This window comes from Balaenoptera acutorostrata, chromosome 15 (assembly GCF_949987535.1).
Source record: "Balaenoptera acutorostrata chromosome 15, mBalAcu1.1, whole genome shotgun sequence".
NCBI classification, from domain to species: Eukaryota; Metazoa; Chordata; class Mammalia; order Artiodactyla; family Balaenopteridae; genus Balaenoptera; species Balaenoptera acutorostrata.
This window is the reverse complement of record NC_080078.1, coordinates 27,064,929-27,080,552: the sequence shown is the minus strand read 5'-3', so window position 1 is coordinate 27,080,552 and position 15,624 is coordinate 27,064,929. Positions and strand designations below refer to the sequence as shown.

Genomic DNA, 15,624 nt, shown 5'->3' with positions numbered 1-15,624 from the left:
CCTGGACATAGGAAAACCAGTTGGAAACTCTGCGATAAAGTAGATGCAAGAAGTTGAAAGGGCACTGATGATGGGAAGGCAGGAACAGGTGACAGATGTTTCAAAAGACAGTAAAAGGTCTTGGTGAGCAATAACTGTGAAGAAGGAACGTGTTTCCAAAGTTTGAGCCCCAGTCAGGAGGGACAGAAGGGAGTAAGTTCTGATGACTTCTGAGACTGAATTCATAGCAGAACATGCACAGCTAATTTTAATTATGTACTAGAGGAAATCTCTAGATACAAATCCTCAGTACACTTTTCTGGGAAACAGATAAAAATGCAAGGACTCTTGTCCTTCATTTCATTCACTTTTCAGGGAAAAGGAATATTTACAGTCAACTCGAGAAAAGGAACTCTAGAAACTAAAGATCCAAAATCTCATGACAGGGAAAAGTGATACTCTGTGATCCATGCACTCAGTTTATGATTACATGATCTGTAGAAGCTTTACTTCTGTTTTCTACACGTAGGCTGAGCACTCCTCCATGGAGAGCCCCTATTCTCTAGGAGTAGAAAAGGATTAAGACTTACTAAAAAGCTTCTCTTTAAGAAATATCTCCTCATATGCTAATAATTATCAATTCACTTTTTTCTTTTAAGATACAAATATCTTGAGGAAGATTAGACCTATTAGTCATTCAGACCTTCCTGTGAAGTACTTAAATCGAAAACATCAGGGCACAGAGATGAAGGAAGAAAGAATTTTTGTAGCATGTTATTATTTTAAGAGCAAGCAGGCCTGAGAGAGCTGTTGACATTGGAAGGGACCCAGGGAAGGCCAGAGAACTGGACGAGTATCAAAGACAAACCACCGCTGCTTTACAGCTTCGTCCAGGACCCAGGGAGGCGGCCCCCACCGTCCCCACCGCTGGGCACCAGTGAGGATAACGGCGGCGATGGCTCACACGTCGGTGCCACTCTCGGTGCCTGACCGTGTGCTCGGCATCCTCCTCCTCACAGGGACTCTCGGAGGAGACGATATTATTACTGACCCCGTTCCCAGATGAGGAAACTTAACTGAAAATCCCATGAAAGGTGGTGTCTGTCCATGAAATAGTCTTTTCTGTAATGCAAGAAATTGTCTGCGTGCGGCCAGCTTTGTCGATGGGAAGAAAACATCTTGAGGTGTGAGGTACCTGAACTCTGAAGTCCTTTGTCTTTCTGTGAAGGCTTCAGTCCCCCTCTCCTCCTCAGACATTCCTGCCACTGAAGTAACCAAGCCTCCTGACCCAGGAAGGCATCATCCAAAAAGCTCCAAGAACTAGGAGGAAGAAGGAGCCCTCATTTTTGTGTCTTATTGCACCAGCCAAAGATGGGACTCCAGTTTTGTTTAATTTCCAGGTCCTAAAAATGGAGATGTTATTTTCTGACACATTGTTTCTTTTTACCAAAATTCCATACAAGAAACTGAATGTGGCAGTTCTCTAGTGCCAGCAGTGGTGGAATTTTACTGATAACACAGCCCTTTGGTATCTTGGAAGAAGCAAGAGCCTGAAGACATGGGGCTCTAGTCCCGGAGTGGCCACACGCTGACGGAAAGGAAGGGTCCTGGAGGGTCCCTGGACCTCAGGATCCTCAGCTACACAGTGACCACATTCATCAGGCATCCATCCCCCTTTTTTCCCTCTGGTTGATTTGGGAAAAAAATAGACCAACTTATTTCAGTTATTTTAAAAGTTGAATTCAACACTGTACTGTTAATCATAGTAACAAGTAGAGTATTGTAGAATCTCAACCAAAAAGACAGCGTGAACAGAATAATTAATTTAAATCGTGCATTCTCAAGGAGAGTGTATCATTCGCAAAGGAGCAAAAGTTCCTTGGGGGGAATTTTACACTTTTTATTTAATAAAATAAATTTTTTGTGTGACAATTTTTGTCACATACATAGTACGTGGACAAAAATGCAGGACATCTACAGTATTAAAATTTCATAGGGGAGTGATTAGGGAAAAAATGTCTAAGAAGGCTCCTTGGGGGGACAATAATGAATATAAGGCTGAGAATGATTAAAATAAAATGCTTTTGTAATTCTAAAATAAGATTTAAAAGTTGAATTTTTAGAAAGAATAGTGATACATTTTCAAATATTTGTCATTTCCTCCAAACTTCAAGAAACTTCATTTCGAATACTTCAAGTATTTAATTTCAGCAAAATGCAGGCAGGTTTAAAAAGACTCAAATGTATGTCAAGAATTAGCTGTTGACAAGGCCAGAACTGGCTTCAAACACAGGCTTCCTAAAACCCATTTGAGAAAGCTCATCCAGCCGTGGACCTCGCCCCATAGGCACCATGACCTAGATCCCTATTTCAGAACATGGAATTCCAGGTCTCTTTGGCTTCAGTACCAAAGCTTATATTGACAGTAAAGCCTGAGGCTGCACTGGAATTGGCTGTACAGTATCAACCACCATGTGCACCTTTCTTTAATGAATATCAACCAGCCAGAAAAGGAAATGCCATTGTTGCCAGGAGTATTACAGTCGGAAGGAGTTGGGAGGACCTGGCTTTGACATGGAAAGGAGTTTCGGCAAATTAGTGCAACAGATTCACCAATATTTTTTAAATAAGCTTTTAAAAATGTAGTACATGGTAGAGAAGTCCATAAATCATAAGTGAAAATTGATGCCAAAGTAAGCACACTCCTGTAACCACCTAAATCAAGAAATGGAGCACTGTCATCTCCATTACCGTTACCTTGCATCCCCCCTCAGTGACTATATCCTGACTTCTGTCCCATAGATTAGTTCTGCTCAACATTGTGTTTGTGGGATGCATCTTTCCTGATGCAGACAGCGGCACTTAATTTTTATTGTTGTCTATTCTGTAATTCATACCTAATGAGGTTAAGCACTTGTTCACATATTTATCGACCATTTGGATATACTTTCTTGTGATATGCTTGTTCACGATTTTCCCAATTTCCCATTGGGCTTTTCTTTTTCTTACTAATTTGCAAGACTTCTGTGTGTATTCTAGATGAGGCTTTTGTCAGAAATACGTATTACAAAATCTTCTCCTGGGGCTTGACTTTTCACCCTCTGAAAGATATCCTTTTTAGTGAGTACTTTTTGTGTCCTGTCTAAGAAATCTTTGCTTATCAAAGGCTATGAAGCTATTATCCCAAGTTTTCTTCTCAAAGTTTGTTTTCCAATTCACATTCAGGTTTTGGGATGGTGTGAGGGTAGGGGTTGATCAGAAGCCCTGTTCTGCTCTGTGTGAATATCCAATTTAGCCTAGTACCATTTATGGGAAGAACCACCCTTTCTCCACCACACTGCAGTGTCGCCTTTGTGATGACTTGAGGGTCCTTGTACTTGGGGGTCTGTTTCTGGATTCTCTAATCTCTCCCATTTGTCTATTGTTCTGTCCTTGCATCAGCGTCATCATAAATTTTGATATCTGGTGGTATGATGCTTCCAGCTTTGCTTTTTTACTTCAACGATGTCATGGCCGTTCTTGGTCCTTTGCGTTTCCATATAAAGCTTTGAATCACCTTCTAAATTTCTACCAAGCAAGCAAACAACACACAAAACCTGCAGGGAGTTTGACTGGGGTCTAATTTGACTGACGTCTTTACCATATTGAGTCTGCCAATCCATGACCGGGTATTTTTCTCTTCGTAAGTTAACAGATTGTTAGCAGGAGCAATGTCAACCCCAGAAATTATTTTATTGGAAACTCTAACTTTCTTTTTCTTTTGAAGGCCACTCAATGACAAGAATAACAACAGTGGGAATCCAGCTTTGAACAACACCACATCTAACACACCAAGACAGAATACATCTGCTCCTATGAGAAAGCCAGGGCCTCTGCCTTCTAGCTTGGATGACTTAAAGGTGATCATTGCAAGTGGGGTTTATTCACCCATAAGTACCACAAAAATGTAAATGATTTGCCAGATTTGCCTAGCAGGTGTGGGTAGTTCCTAATAGATATTCAACTTTACCACCAATAGGATAACCTTTATAGAGGTGCTTTCTTTTTACGTCCATTAAGTTTCCTTTAAAATGACCAGGAATAAATCTCCATCTATTGAGCAAATGCCATGTGCAAGCACCACACCACTCCTAACTCCAGAAGCAGATCTTTTTCTTCCCTATTCGTTGCCAAGTTTGGGAGAAGCAGGAAAATGTAACAGTTGAGAACATGATCTCCAGGGCCATCCTTCCTGGGTTCTGCCCCCGCTCAGCCTGCTGTTATCTGCGGTAGCTTGCACCAGTGATGCACCCTCTCCCCATCTGTAAAACGGGAATAATAATACCTGCACCTCATGTGAAGATTAACTGAAAGAATAAAGCACTTCTGGCAGTGTCTGGCACATGGTAATTACTCAATAAATGTAACTGTTAGCATCACCATGTCTGGTAATAAATCTTTTGATATAGTAAAGGAATTACCCTCTAATAACCCTTGCTTTATCACTGGCCTTTCAAGTCCTTTAGGCCTACAGCTCTGTGTGTTTCTGTGTGTTAAAAAAAAAAAAAAAAAAAAAAAGGAACTGTCCCACTTTCATATATGTAGTAATACGGAGATGTCTGACAGATGGAGTCACCTTTTCCATCTCAAAAGTGCACTGAAGATTTGTGAGAAGGTCATAATATGAAAAAAGAGATCTTATTTGTTTGTACTTCAGGTGTCGGAGCTGAAGACAGAACTGAAGTTACGGGGTCTTCCAGTGTCAGGCACCAAACTGGACCTCATTGAACGCCTGAAACCCTACCAGGAAATGAACAGCGGTGGTGCTGCTACTGGTGGCATTGTGGCCCTGTCGACATCTGCCATCGTCCCCAGTAACCCAGAAGTTACCCTGGCCCTGCCAGTGACAACACTGCAGAACTCTGTGACCAGCTCAGGGTCCACTTTCAAGGGAGAGCTGCCATCCGCTGGAACCGGCCACACAGCCCACGTGGACAGTGCTGCCTCCCCGCTGCCCATCTCGCCCGCTCCCTCTGAACAGTCCAGTCTCAGCGCCGAGGACGCGAGCGTGGCGGACACGTTCACCGAGATCATGACCATGATGTCCCCGACGCAGTTCCTGTGCTCGTCGCCTCTGCGAGCCACGAGCGCCGAGGACAGCCTCAGCCCCGCCAGCAGCACGCTGTCCACCCTGGAGCTCGACGCGGCCGAGAAGGACCGCAAGCTCCAGGAGAAGGAGAAGCAGATTGAGGAGCTGAAGCGGAAGCTGGAGCAAGAGCAGAAGCTCGTGGAAGTTCTGAAGATGCAGCTGGAGGTGGAGAAACGAGGGCAGCAGCAGCAGCAGCCGCAGCGGTCACTGGAGCCCCCGCCCAGCACCCCGGCCCCTCCGGTCGCCAAGTCAGACCATGCTCGGGGCGGCACCGCTCCCGCCGCCAAGGACGAGGCCCTGGTCCCCGACGGCCCCAGCCTCGTGGCCAGCCAGACCCTCGTTGCCAAAAAGGCCATAGTGATCAAGCAAGAGGTCCCCGTGGCCCCGGCCGAGCCGCCCAGCCTCGTCCCGCAGTTTTACGTGAGTTCCCAGGGCCAGCCACCCACCGGGGTGGCCCAGCCACAGGCTTTACTGACCACGCAGCTGCTGCTCCCCGTGTCCATCCAGGGCTCCGGTGTCACCTCAGTGCAGCTCCCAGTAGGCAGCCTCAGACTCCAGGTGTGAAGTGTGTCTTCTAACTCCTTTGCCTTACAGTTTGCATGGGCCAGAAATTGCTTATGGAGATTTCAGACCTGAGCTGCTTCATGAGTGCAGCCAAGTCTGGCTTCACGGTTGCAGGAAACGTGTGCACGTGTTGGGGGGTTATTCGCAAACGCGAACAGCTAGCACTGTTTTTATATAGTAAAAACAAACAAGGGGGGCTTTTCCCTTTCTGCTGCCTTTCAGCCTTAGCACAGTATTATTATGTGTAGACGTTTTAAAATACCAATGGCATTCTCATAATGATGACAGCCACTGTCCTGAGTGCTTTTTGTGTTCTAGGCACAGCATCAGATACTTTAGATGGCATGCTTCATTTAATCCTCCCTTCTCCCAGAAGACCCAAGTGAGAAAGCCCCCTTCTAGAAAGGAAACCGAAGCCTTCAGAGGTTTAATAAGTTGTCCAAGGTCAGAGGTGGCATTCAAGCCGAGGCCTCTGACTGCAGAGCTCTTGCTCTCACGCCCACTCCTGTGGTCTGCCTCCTAAATGTAGTTCTTAAAAGCCACCACTGAGGTGAAGATGCCTAAACTAAGGAGAATGCGACCACAGATTCAGGAGTGAGGCTGGTATTGAGAAACGATGAAACACTGGTGAGCATGAAGTTTACTTTTATGCCAACATTGCCTGCAGCCGTTTCTGTGCAACTCGATTTTGGAAGGTTTTTTTAAACAAAATGTGGGCCACAGTACACAGAAACCATTTGGAGTCCTGCTCCTGTACCTTGACCACCCAGAGGTTATACCCCTTATACCCCTGGGGTTAGGAGGCATGACCCAAGGGCCCTTGGCATGTTCTGAAGTCCTAACTCCCCTGTTTCATCTTTAGAGTGTCTGAAACTGAAAGTCTGCGCTGTGATACAGCTTTCCTAAACATTTGTTTTCCTGTCCAGCTCTTCCATTAGAGTTGATGTTCGAGGGACAGGAATTGCGTTTTATTCTGGGCCTGTGAGCGCCCAGCCCGTGGCTGGCTCTCCCATAGGGAGCACATACTGCAGCTTAAAAGCAGGAATTTGCACAGTCAGGCCTCACAAATTTCCTTACTGCTATTAAAATTATTATTGTAACACCTGACCTATTTATTATGTGTAGAGCTGCTGTAGGTTCTTTTGACTTCAGTCTTCTATTTTCCCCAAATTTTCAAATGAAAATCTTAGCCACTTACGAAACAGTAAGAGCATGGAAATAACTGGTCTGGTGTTTAATTCTCTGGTTTCAAACGAAGGTTCAAATTTATGTGCCAGTGAATTGAAGTATGTATCTATAAACATTTTATCTTATTTTTTTTTCAGATGTGATCCCCAAGTGACCAGTTATTCCACATCTAAACTCTTCATTCTACCCTTGATTTTGACAATACATTTGAATTTTTTTTTTTCCTCCTAGACTCCACCCCAAACAGGCATCCAGACTCAGCCTCAGATAGCAACTGCCACCTTGTCCTCAGGCCTGGCCCAGACTGCACCTCAGAAACAAGACACTTTCACGCCACATGTGCTCAGTCAACCTCAGCAAGTCAGAAAGGTTGGTGAATGCTAGCTAATAAGTGACAAACTGTTGCTGATTTTTATATTATCGTCCGCTGAACATTCAACAAGCGTCTTTATAGGAGCCTCCTCCGTGGGAAGCTCCTGTTTGTTCTTTTCTGTGATCCATCTCCCACCGGGCGAGCTTTGGGTCAGATGCCATTTGGCTGCAGAAAGAGTTCTTTATTACTAAAAGATGGCTCATCTTAACAGTTAAGCCCCTTTTCCAAGAAAAGTTTCAAAACTATTTTTTCAATCCTCATATATAGAATTTTCTAGGTTTTAAAATTTCTTTTCAAAGTAATCATTTTGTGGGGGAAAAAAAAGTGCCCTGGGAAAAGGTATTTGAAGGTGAAAAAGACACTTGTTAAAATGTTTATCTTGAGTGAGATCTTTATATATTTTTAAGAGTTTGCCTTCTCAGGGATTAAGAGCCCGGCAGCCTAGGTCTGGCTGTCGTTCTGGCTCACCACTTCCTCTGTGTTGTGCCTTATGCAGGATTCATGTACCGTCTGAGTGTCATTTTCCCCATCTTTAAAATGATGGTGCTGATCTAGGGCTCAGTGTCCTCTACAGGACTTCTACTAAGAGTTCTGCTGAAGAGCCCCAAAAGTCACCCAGACTCCCTCTTATCCAGTAGGTGGAGCTATGTGCCCATCTCCTCGCCAGAAAAATCTTAAGGCCTCAAAAGTAGGTCTTACTATTTTAAACCTTGAGAATGATTAACCCCAGAGTTTTAATCTTCAGTGTAAAAGAACCTCGATAACTAGGTGTACCTGTAGATATGCCCCAGGCTGGTGTGAACTCTCTGGGCTAAGACAACTTGAGGAACAGACGGAAATGACCTCTTGGGACAGCGACAGTCATGTTAACACACATGCTGTCTTGGAATCTCCTCTGAGGAGCACAGTGAGCACGGAGTTAGAGGTGGCCCCAAAATAACAGTTCAGTAAGAAACTTAGTGAATATTCAAATGGTAAGACAGTTTTCTTTGGGGGAGGAGAGAGAAAAACAATATATAGATGGATAAATAAGAAGAATATAGTTATAGAACTCATCACCCAGAGAAGTTGTACTGTTTGGAGGGATACACACACACACACACATACACATACACATAGATTTTCATGCTTAAGGAATACTTATACACATTTATAATAAAAATATATAGGTTAAGTTTTTCTCTTTCAGAATACTAGTAGTATAAAGTATATTAAAATTTTTATGAGCAAACCAGTTCTGTGAAATACAGTTGCAAAATCAACATTATGGCCATACATTTGCAACAGGCCCTAAAACCTTTGGCTCTTGATGGGAGCTAAACAACACACTTCGTAATTCCACAGGCAGAAGTTCTCACCTCTGCCTGACAAAGCAGAAAACAGCTTCTCAGAAGGGGGTGGATTTTAAATGAGGCCTTGCAAGGATTTGGAGAAATTTTCAGAAGAGTGGAACATTGAGTGTGGCCACAGCACGTGTGGCCTTTCAGTTAGGACGGAAAAGGGGCCAGGTAGTGAGAAGGTTGACATGCCAGCCAAAGATGAGGATTTTACCCCAAAAAAAGAAGAGCCAGTGAGTGAGTGTAGGAGGGCCAGTGAGTGAGTGTAGAAGGGCCTCGATTGCAGAGGTGTGTGTGTGTGTGTGTGTGTGTGTGTGTGTGTGTAGACTGTCATCATGGCAGAGGGTTGACAGGCAGGTAGGCGCAGGTAGACAGCAGTGGCAGTTTTCCAGTGACAGATAGTGAGGACCCGGATCAGGACAGCAGACCACAGGTCCCAACCCAGGAGGTGTGTCTGAGATGTGTGAGCACTGAGGGCTCCCTTTACCTAAGTTTCAAAAATAAATGAAGGCAAAACCAAGAATTTTTGCCCAGAAGCTGGGGGCAGTGGGAAGAAAGGGGAAAGTTTAATTTGGAACGTATTAAATTTGAGATGTCCCAAATGTATGTTTGTAAATGTTATAAGTGTGGCTTTGGCACTTGGGAGCAAGGCTGGAAGAGAGAGGTGGGCTTGGCAGCTATGAGCTAAAGAGCCATGAGAGCAGAATCATACTGAGCTTTCCCACAGCGCACTGCCCCCGCTGCTGTCCAAGACAGAGACCGCTGACGCTGGGGAATCGCGGCCTGTGGGCCACACCCAGCCTCGCCCGTGTCTGTAGGTGGAGCTGTCCTGAGCCACCCACACTCACTCTCATCCAGGCTGTGTCGGGGCCGCAGGGCAGGGGCAAGCAGTTACAGCACGTGCTGCACAGCGCCCAACCCCTAAACTATACTCTCCGTGGCTTTCACAGAAAAGATTTGCCAACCCCTGTTCTATTATTTTTTTTTTTTTTTTGGCTGCACTTGGCCTCAGTAGTTGGGCTCTAGAGTGCAGGCTTCAGTAGTTGTGGCTCACGGGCTTAGTTGCTCCGCGGCATGTAGGATCTTCCCAGACCAGGGCTCGAACCTATGTCCCCTGTATTGGCAGGCAGATTCTTAACCACTGCACCACCGGGGAAGTCCCGAACCCCTGTTCTAAAATGTGGTTTTCTTTATTAGGAAGAGCAGAAGAACAAATTGATGGGCAAATATTTATTCATTACAGGTTTTCACAAATTCAGTATCCAATACAGTTGTTCCGTATCAGAGACCACCCGCTCCAGCGGTGCAGCAGCCCTTTATCAACAAGACAAACAACAGCATCCTTCAACCCAGAAGCACGCCACTTCCGTCCCTGCAGAACGGCCCCAACCCTCCCAACAAGGTAACCAGCCCACGGGGCAGCTGTACCAGCACATACAGGGTGCAGGTTCATCCCAGAGCCCCAGGCTTCGGTCCTGGACGGCCGAGTGTCAGCATTAACGGGGGGAAACAGCCGAAAGTCCCGGGATGGTACTTGTTCCGGGGCAGCTTAGCCATCAGCACAGTGAGGGTGGCCCGGCCCGCCGGCACCTCAGCCTCACCGCCCAGGATCCCCGGGAGGCCAGTCTGCCGCCGAGCTGACTCTCCTCCTCTGTCTGCCGCAGCCCGGCTCACCCCCTCCGCCCCAGCAGTTTGCGGTCCAGCACTCTCTGTTTGGGAGCCCGGTCCCCAAGACGAAAGACCCTCCCCGCTATGAGGAAGCCATCAAGCAGACACGCAGTGCCCAGTCTTCCCTTCCAGAGGTAAGGAGGCCGCAGCTCTGATGTGGTGGGTCCTCTTCAGCTTGAAGCCCTGGTCTAAGATGGACTTGCCTCAAGAGAGAGACAAGTTTCATGACTAGGAGCCTTGCTTGCCTTTTAAATGCTATTTAAAATCAAAATATCATTCACTTTGGAGACTCCCAGCGGTTTTCAGCAGCCATATAACCTGCAGTTCCTATTTACTCAGAATTTCAGTGTTGGTTTGTCTTTAACTTCTCCTGGGGGCCAGAGGCGGGTTGTGTTAGGGATAGATGTGTGTATGTGTGACCAGGGCACGTATTTTATACAGGTCCCTTTTCTAAAGCCACCATTTGTCAGGCCAGCATCAAACTGACCCTCTCCTGCCCGGATGGCCTTCCAGACTGCCCAGCACCCTCTGCTCCAGCAGGCAGGCTCACGCAAGCAACTCTGCTCATGTTTTGAGCAGATGCACTTCGGAAGGGACAGACTGAGGCCCTCCCGGCCCCGCCATGTACTGATTCCCGCCTGGTAACCGTGCGTCCCTCTCCTCTGAGCCTGCCTTGTTGCTTTGATGAAATAGGAGGAGCCGCACCTATTCCAGAGATGGAAAGAGGTAGAGCTCCTGCTTGTGAAAGCATCTGGCCTCCGGTGGGCGCCGAGAAACGACAGCCTCGTCAGACCTTACCCTGAATGCTCCTCCTGGGCTCGCTGCCTATTTAAAGCTTAAAACTCAACTCACTTTCAAGAAAGAACCCCGGCCTCACAAGAGGATGCAGGGGGTGAACGTGACGCCGCCGCATGGGTGCTGACTGACAGTGGAGGGAGAGGTGTGCTGATCAGAGGCAGACCTGCTCGCACAGCCACAGCAGGCGCACCGGCAGAGTCGTGCTGCTTCCCTCGCTCCCGCAGTCCCCATGCAACTCCCTGGGGCCTCCTCGTGCAGGGGGGTGTGCGGGGCCAAGGACTCAGCACTTCCTGCGCAAGCGGCAGCCGTGCCGTGGCCACCTTGACCACGTGGTCGCCCCAGCGCGCAGCTGCAGACACTGCTCCATAGCGGCCGGAGCGCCCGGCCTGGCACACTCACACAGGGCATGCAGGGACCGGGCAGACAGCCTCCTCGAGGAAGCAGACAGTTCCCACGTGCTTCTTCGCGTCCACTTACTGCCGAAGGAAGGTGACTGATTGATTGATTGTAAAATGTTCCTTCAGTTCCAGACTCAGCCGGGGCCCCTATATGTGAGGAAAAGCCACATTTCAGAACTAGGTTTAGATATTTGCAAAAAGAATTGAAGCAAATGGTGCTGGCCTAGGCTGTGCTCTCCTTGGTCCATCCAGAAGGAACATATCTTCAAGAAAATCCTTCCAAATCTGGCTCTCACATATAGGTTACTCTGTACCATTTACTTCACCAGTGTGACGACAACAAAGAATCATCCTTTCACCTTAAACCTAAGAGAGCTGGCTGATTGGAATCTGGGCCCTTTGTCTGTCTCTGGTTCATGCATATAGACTGAGGGAGTCAAGTTCTGTTCAGATGCGGAGCTAGCTGAGCATCAAAGTCCAGGGATTCTGAGGTTTTTAAAATACATTTACTCGGACTTCCAATGCCATTATTGGCTAATAAGTAAGGCCCTACCAGTTCAGTCTTCCCACAGATAACAGCTATAAAGCCTGGTCATAACACAAAAAGCAATTCTATGAAGTCACTGAAGAGTGACTAAAGGGCTTCCCTGGTGGCGCAGTGGTTGAGAATCTGCCTGCCAACCCAGGGGACACGGGTTCGAGCCCTGGTCTGGGAAGGTCCCACATGCCGCGGAGCAGCTGGGCCCGTGAGCCACAATTACTGAGCTTGCGCATCTGGAGCCTGTGCTCCACAACAAGAGAGGCCACGATAGTGAGAGGCCCGCGCACCGCGATGAAGAGTGGTCCCCGCTTGCCACAACTAGAGAAAGCCCTCGCACAGAAACGAAGACCCAACACAGCCATAAATATATAAATTAAATTAATTTAAAAAAAAAAGATCTTCCAACAAACAAAAGCCCAGGACCAGATGGCTTCACAGGCGAATTAAAAAAAGAGTGACTAGAAAGAGTCATATTCTGATGAGGGGTCTGCACTGAGAGGAAGGGAGTTAGATGGCATGAGTTCCCTCTTTTTGCTGCTTTTACTCTGGGGTCAAGCTAAGTGGTGAGGTTACTGGTAGAAAAACTGCAGCCTTTATGCCTTGGGAAACCAGAGGACTGGTTCTTTCCCTTCTGGGTTGCTCTCAACTGAGAGAGGAGATGCCCAGATTCTGTCTGCCCACATCTCTGGCTGACCCCTAAGCCACATAGGTATGGAGTAGAGTCATAGGAGATCAGCTAAAGACAAAAGATCTGACCTGAGATTGGAACTTCTGCCCAAGAAACATTTTGAGGTTCAAGTCCAACCGTCCAACCCAAGTTAACCGCCTACTAAAACAAAAGAAACCATTCATCTGAGAAAAATGACAGAATACAGTCTCCACAATTTGATATCCATGGCAGCCATTCATAACTCGGCAATATACAAAGAATCAGGAAAATGTGACCCTTTCTCAAGGGAAAAAGGCAATCAGCTAAGACCAACCCCCAGCTGATTTGAATGTTAGAATTCGCACACAAAGATTTTAAAACAACTATTATAACTATCCTCAATAATGTAAAAGAAAATATACCTGTAATGAAGGAAAAGATAAAGAATGTAAACAGATATAGAAATGCTTTTTTTTAATGAATTGAAATTCTAAAACTGAAAATTAGTGTCTGAAATGAAAAAAATTATAGATGATCTTAGCAGAATGGAGATGGCAGAGGTAAAAAAGCGAACTTGAAGAAAAATCAATAGAATTTATCCAATCTGAATAACAGAGGAAAAAAAAAAAGATTTTAACTCATTATTGACCATGGGATTTTTGCAGAAATTAATGCCTGTGGCTGGCAATTTTTATTTTGGCCGGCCAAAAATTAATTCTGTTATTTCACTAACACTTTGTGGGTTATTACATTCAGTATTTACACCTGACACACCTGTAAAGTCTTCTAATTTTCATGAAATGTTGTCTTCAATCCACTCTTCTATAGAAGCAAAGGAGCATTCTCCAGCACCGTGAGTTTCATTTTCACTTTCCATATCAGTATCAATCATTAAGGTTTTTTGTCTTTTTGTTGGTCTAATAGTCACATCATCTGAATCAGAACTATATTCTGAAATACTATCAGAACTTCTGAGACACTAGTATATATGTCGCTCAGACAATCAGAGAAAGTATCTGCATAAAATTCACTGAAAAATTCTTCACTCAAAATTTCGCGATGCATCATTTTTGAAAATTTACGTTTATAATAGACACAAGGTTGGAACAAAAACCTAACAGAGGAAATGTGAATGATAAGGACAATCATAAGTTGTATAATGAACCCTTGATCAATTTTAAGCTCTAACAACTTCACACAGTGATATTAATTGTATCACTCTCTAAAAATGTATTCATACATCTCTAGTCAATAATGTTCAGGTAACAAAAGACGTATTAATACATCTCCAGTCAATAATGTGTTAAAAAAGGTGAACAGAGCCTCAGAGACCTGTTATTTAACATCAAACAGTCTAATATGGGTATGATAGGAGTCCCAGGAGAGGAGAGAAAGGAATGAGGCAGGTAAAATATTTTAAGAAATACTGGTCAAATTTTTTACAAATATGATGAAAGACAAGTTTACAGCTTTGAGATGCTCAATGAACACCAAATGGGATAAACAGAAGGCCTCATCATATCCCAGTCAAATTGCTGGAAGCCAAATTTAAAGACCAAACCTTGAAAGCATCAAGAGCAAAGCAGTACAATACACACAGGGTAACAACTACCGCTGACCCTTTAACAACCACCTTTGACCCTTGAACAACACGGGTTTAAACTGCACAGGTCCATTATACACTGATTTGTTTCAATAAATACATAGTACAGTACCATACAATCCATGGTTGGCTGGAACCATGGATATGGAGGGCCAACTATAAAGTTACACATGGGGCTTCCCTGGTGGCACAGTGGTTAAGAATCCTCCTGCCAATGCAGGGGACACGGGTTTGAGCCCTGGGAAGATCCCACATTCCACGGAGCAACTAAGCCTGTGCACCACAACTACTGAGCCTGCGCTCTAGAGCCTGCGTGCTGCGACTACTGAAGCCCGTGTACCGCAACTACTGAAGCCCGCGCACCTAGAACCCATGCTCTGCAACAAGAGAAGCCACCGCAGTGAGAAGCCCGCGCACCGCAACGAAGAGTAGCCCCCACTCGCCACAACTAGAGAAAGCCCACGCACAGCAACTAAGACCCAACGCAGCCAAAAATAAATTTAAAAAAATAAATTAAAAAAATTAAGTTATACATGGATTTTCAACTGCTCGAGGGTGGTGGGCAGTGTCCCTAACCCTCATGTTGTTCAAGGGTCAACTGTATTTGATTTATGGCTGACTTCCCATCAGAAACTATGGAAGCATGAAAAGAATGGAACAACATCTTTAAAGTTCTTGTGGGGGGCTGGGGCTGGGGCCACTGTCAACCCAAAATTCTATATCAAGTAAAAATATCCTTTAAAAATGAAAGTGAACTAGAGAGAATTTCAGGTAAGGAAAAATTAAGAATTCATTACTAGAAAACCTGCATTATAAGAAATGACACTGTCTTGAGGGGCTTATAAAATTTATAGCTATAATACTTAAAATAACTAATAAAAGGATGGAGGAAATAAATGGATCTTTATGTTTACCAGGGTTTTATATTTTATATGGAATGGTATATTAAGTAGCCTATGAAAAATTTAGGGTGTATATTGTATACCTACAGTAATAACTAAATAAGTATCACTTTTTAAAAATAGAAAAATTAAGTTAGAATTCCCAAAAAAAAAAATCAATCTTTTTAAAGGCCAAGAAAGGAGGAACAAAACACAGGACAAATAGAAACAAATAATAAAGTGGTAAATCCAAACGTAACCATATCAGTGATTATACAAGACATACTAGTGAAGTAAACAATACAATTAAAATGCAGAAATTATCAGAACGGATAAAAAAATAGACCCAACTGTATGCTGTGAGGTGCTTTTAAGATACATCTGCAAATTCTTTGACATCCCTCCCTGGGCTGAACTTAGTGACTTGCTTCTAACATATAGAATTGGCAGAAGAGATGGTGTGTGGCTTCTGAAACTAGGTCATAAAAGCCACCCTGCTTGCGCTCTCTTGGACTGC

The 15,624-nt window shown here is 45.0% G+C and overlaps 1 protein-coding gene and 1 long non-coding RNA gene across 12 annotated transcripts in view; one reads left to right on the top strand and one right to left on the bottom strand.

Moving 5' to 3' along the window:
• The window catches only part of MRTFB (myocardin related transcription factor B), a 196,910-nt gene that overhangs the window by 171,770 nt on the left and 9,516 nt on the right, over positions 1-15,624 (top strand). For 10 of the 11 annotated variants that reach the window (XR_451540.2, XM_057530126.1, XM_057530120.1 and 7 more), the window contains 5 exons: positions 3,746-3,878; positions 4,676-5,665; positions 7,091-7,228; positions 9,813-9,971; positions 10,234-10,371. Coding sequence is in view for 10 of the 11 variants with exons in the window: in XM_057530126.1 (XP_057386109.1) it covers positions 3,746-3,878; positions 4,676-5,665; positions 7,091-7,228; positions 9,813-9,971; positions 10,234-10,371 (1,558 nt within the window). In the remaining variant the exon portion in view is untranslated. The remainder of the gene's footprint in view (positions 1-3,745; positions 3,879-4,675; positions 5,666-7,090; positions 7,229-9,812; positions 9,972-10,233; positions 10,372-15,624) is intronic. The other variant, XM_007188370.2, reaches the window with a different exon arrangement.
• Positions 10,365-15,624, bottom strand: part of LOC103018977 (uncharacterized) — a 45,519-nt gene continuing 40,259 nt past the window's right edge. Inside the window, exon 4 of the long non-coding RNA XR_451542.2 lies at positions 10,365-11,580. This is a non-coding gene — a long non-coding RNA (uncharacterized LOC103018977). The remainder of the gene's footprint in view (positions 11,581-15,624) is intronic.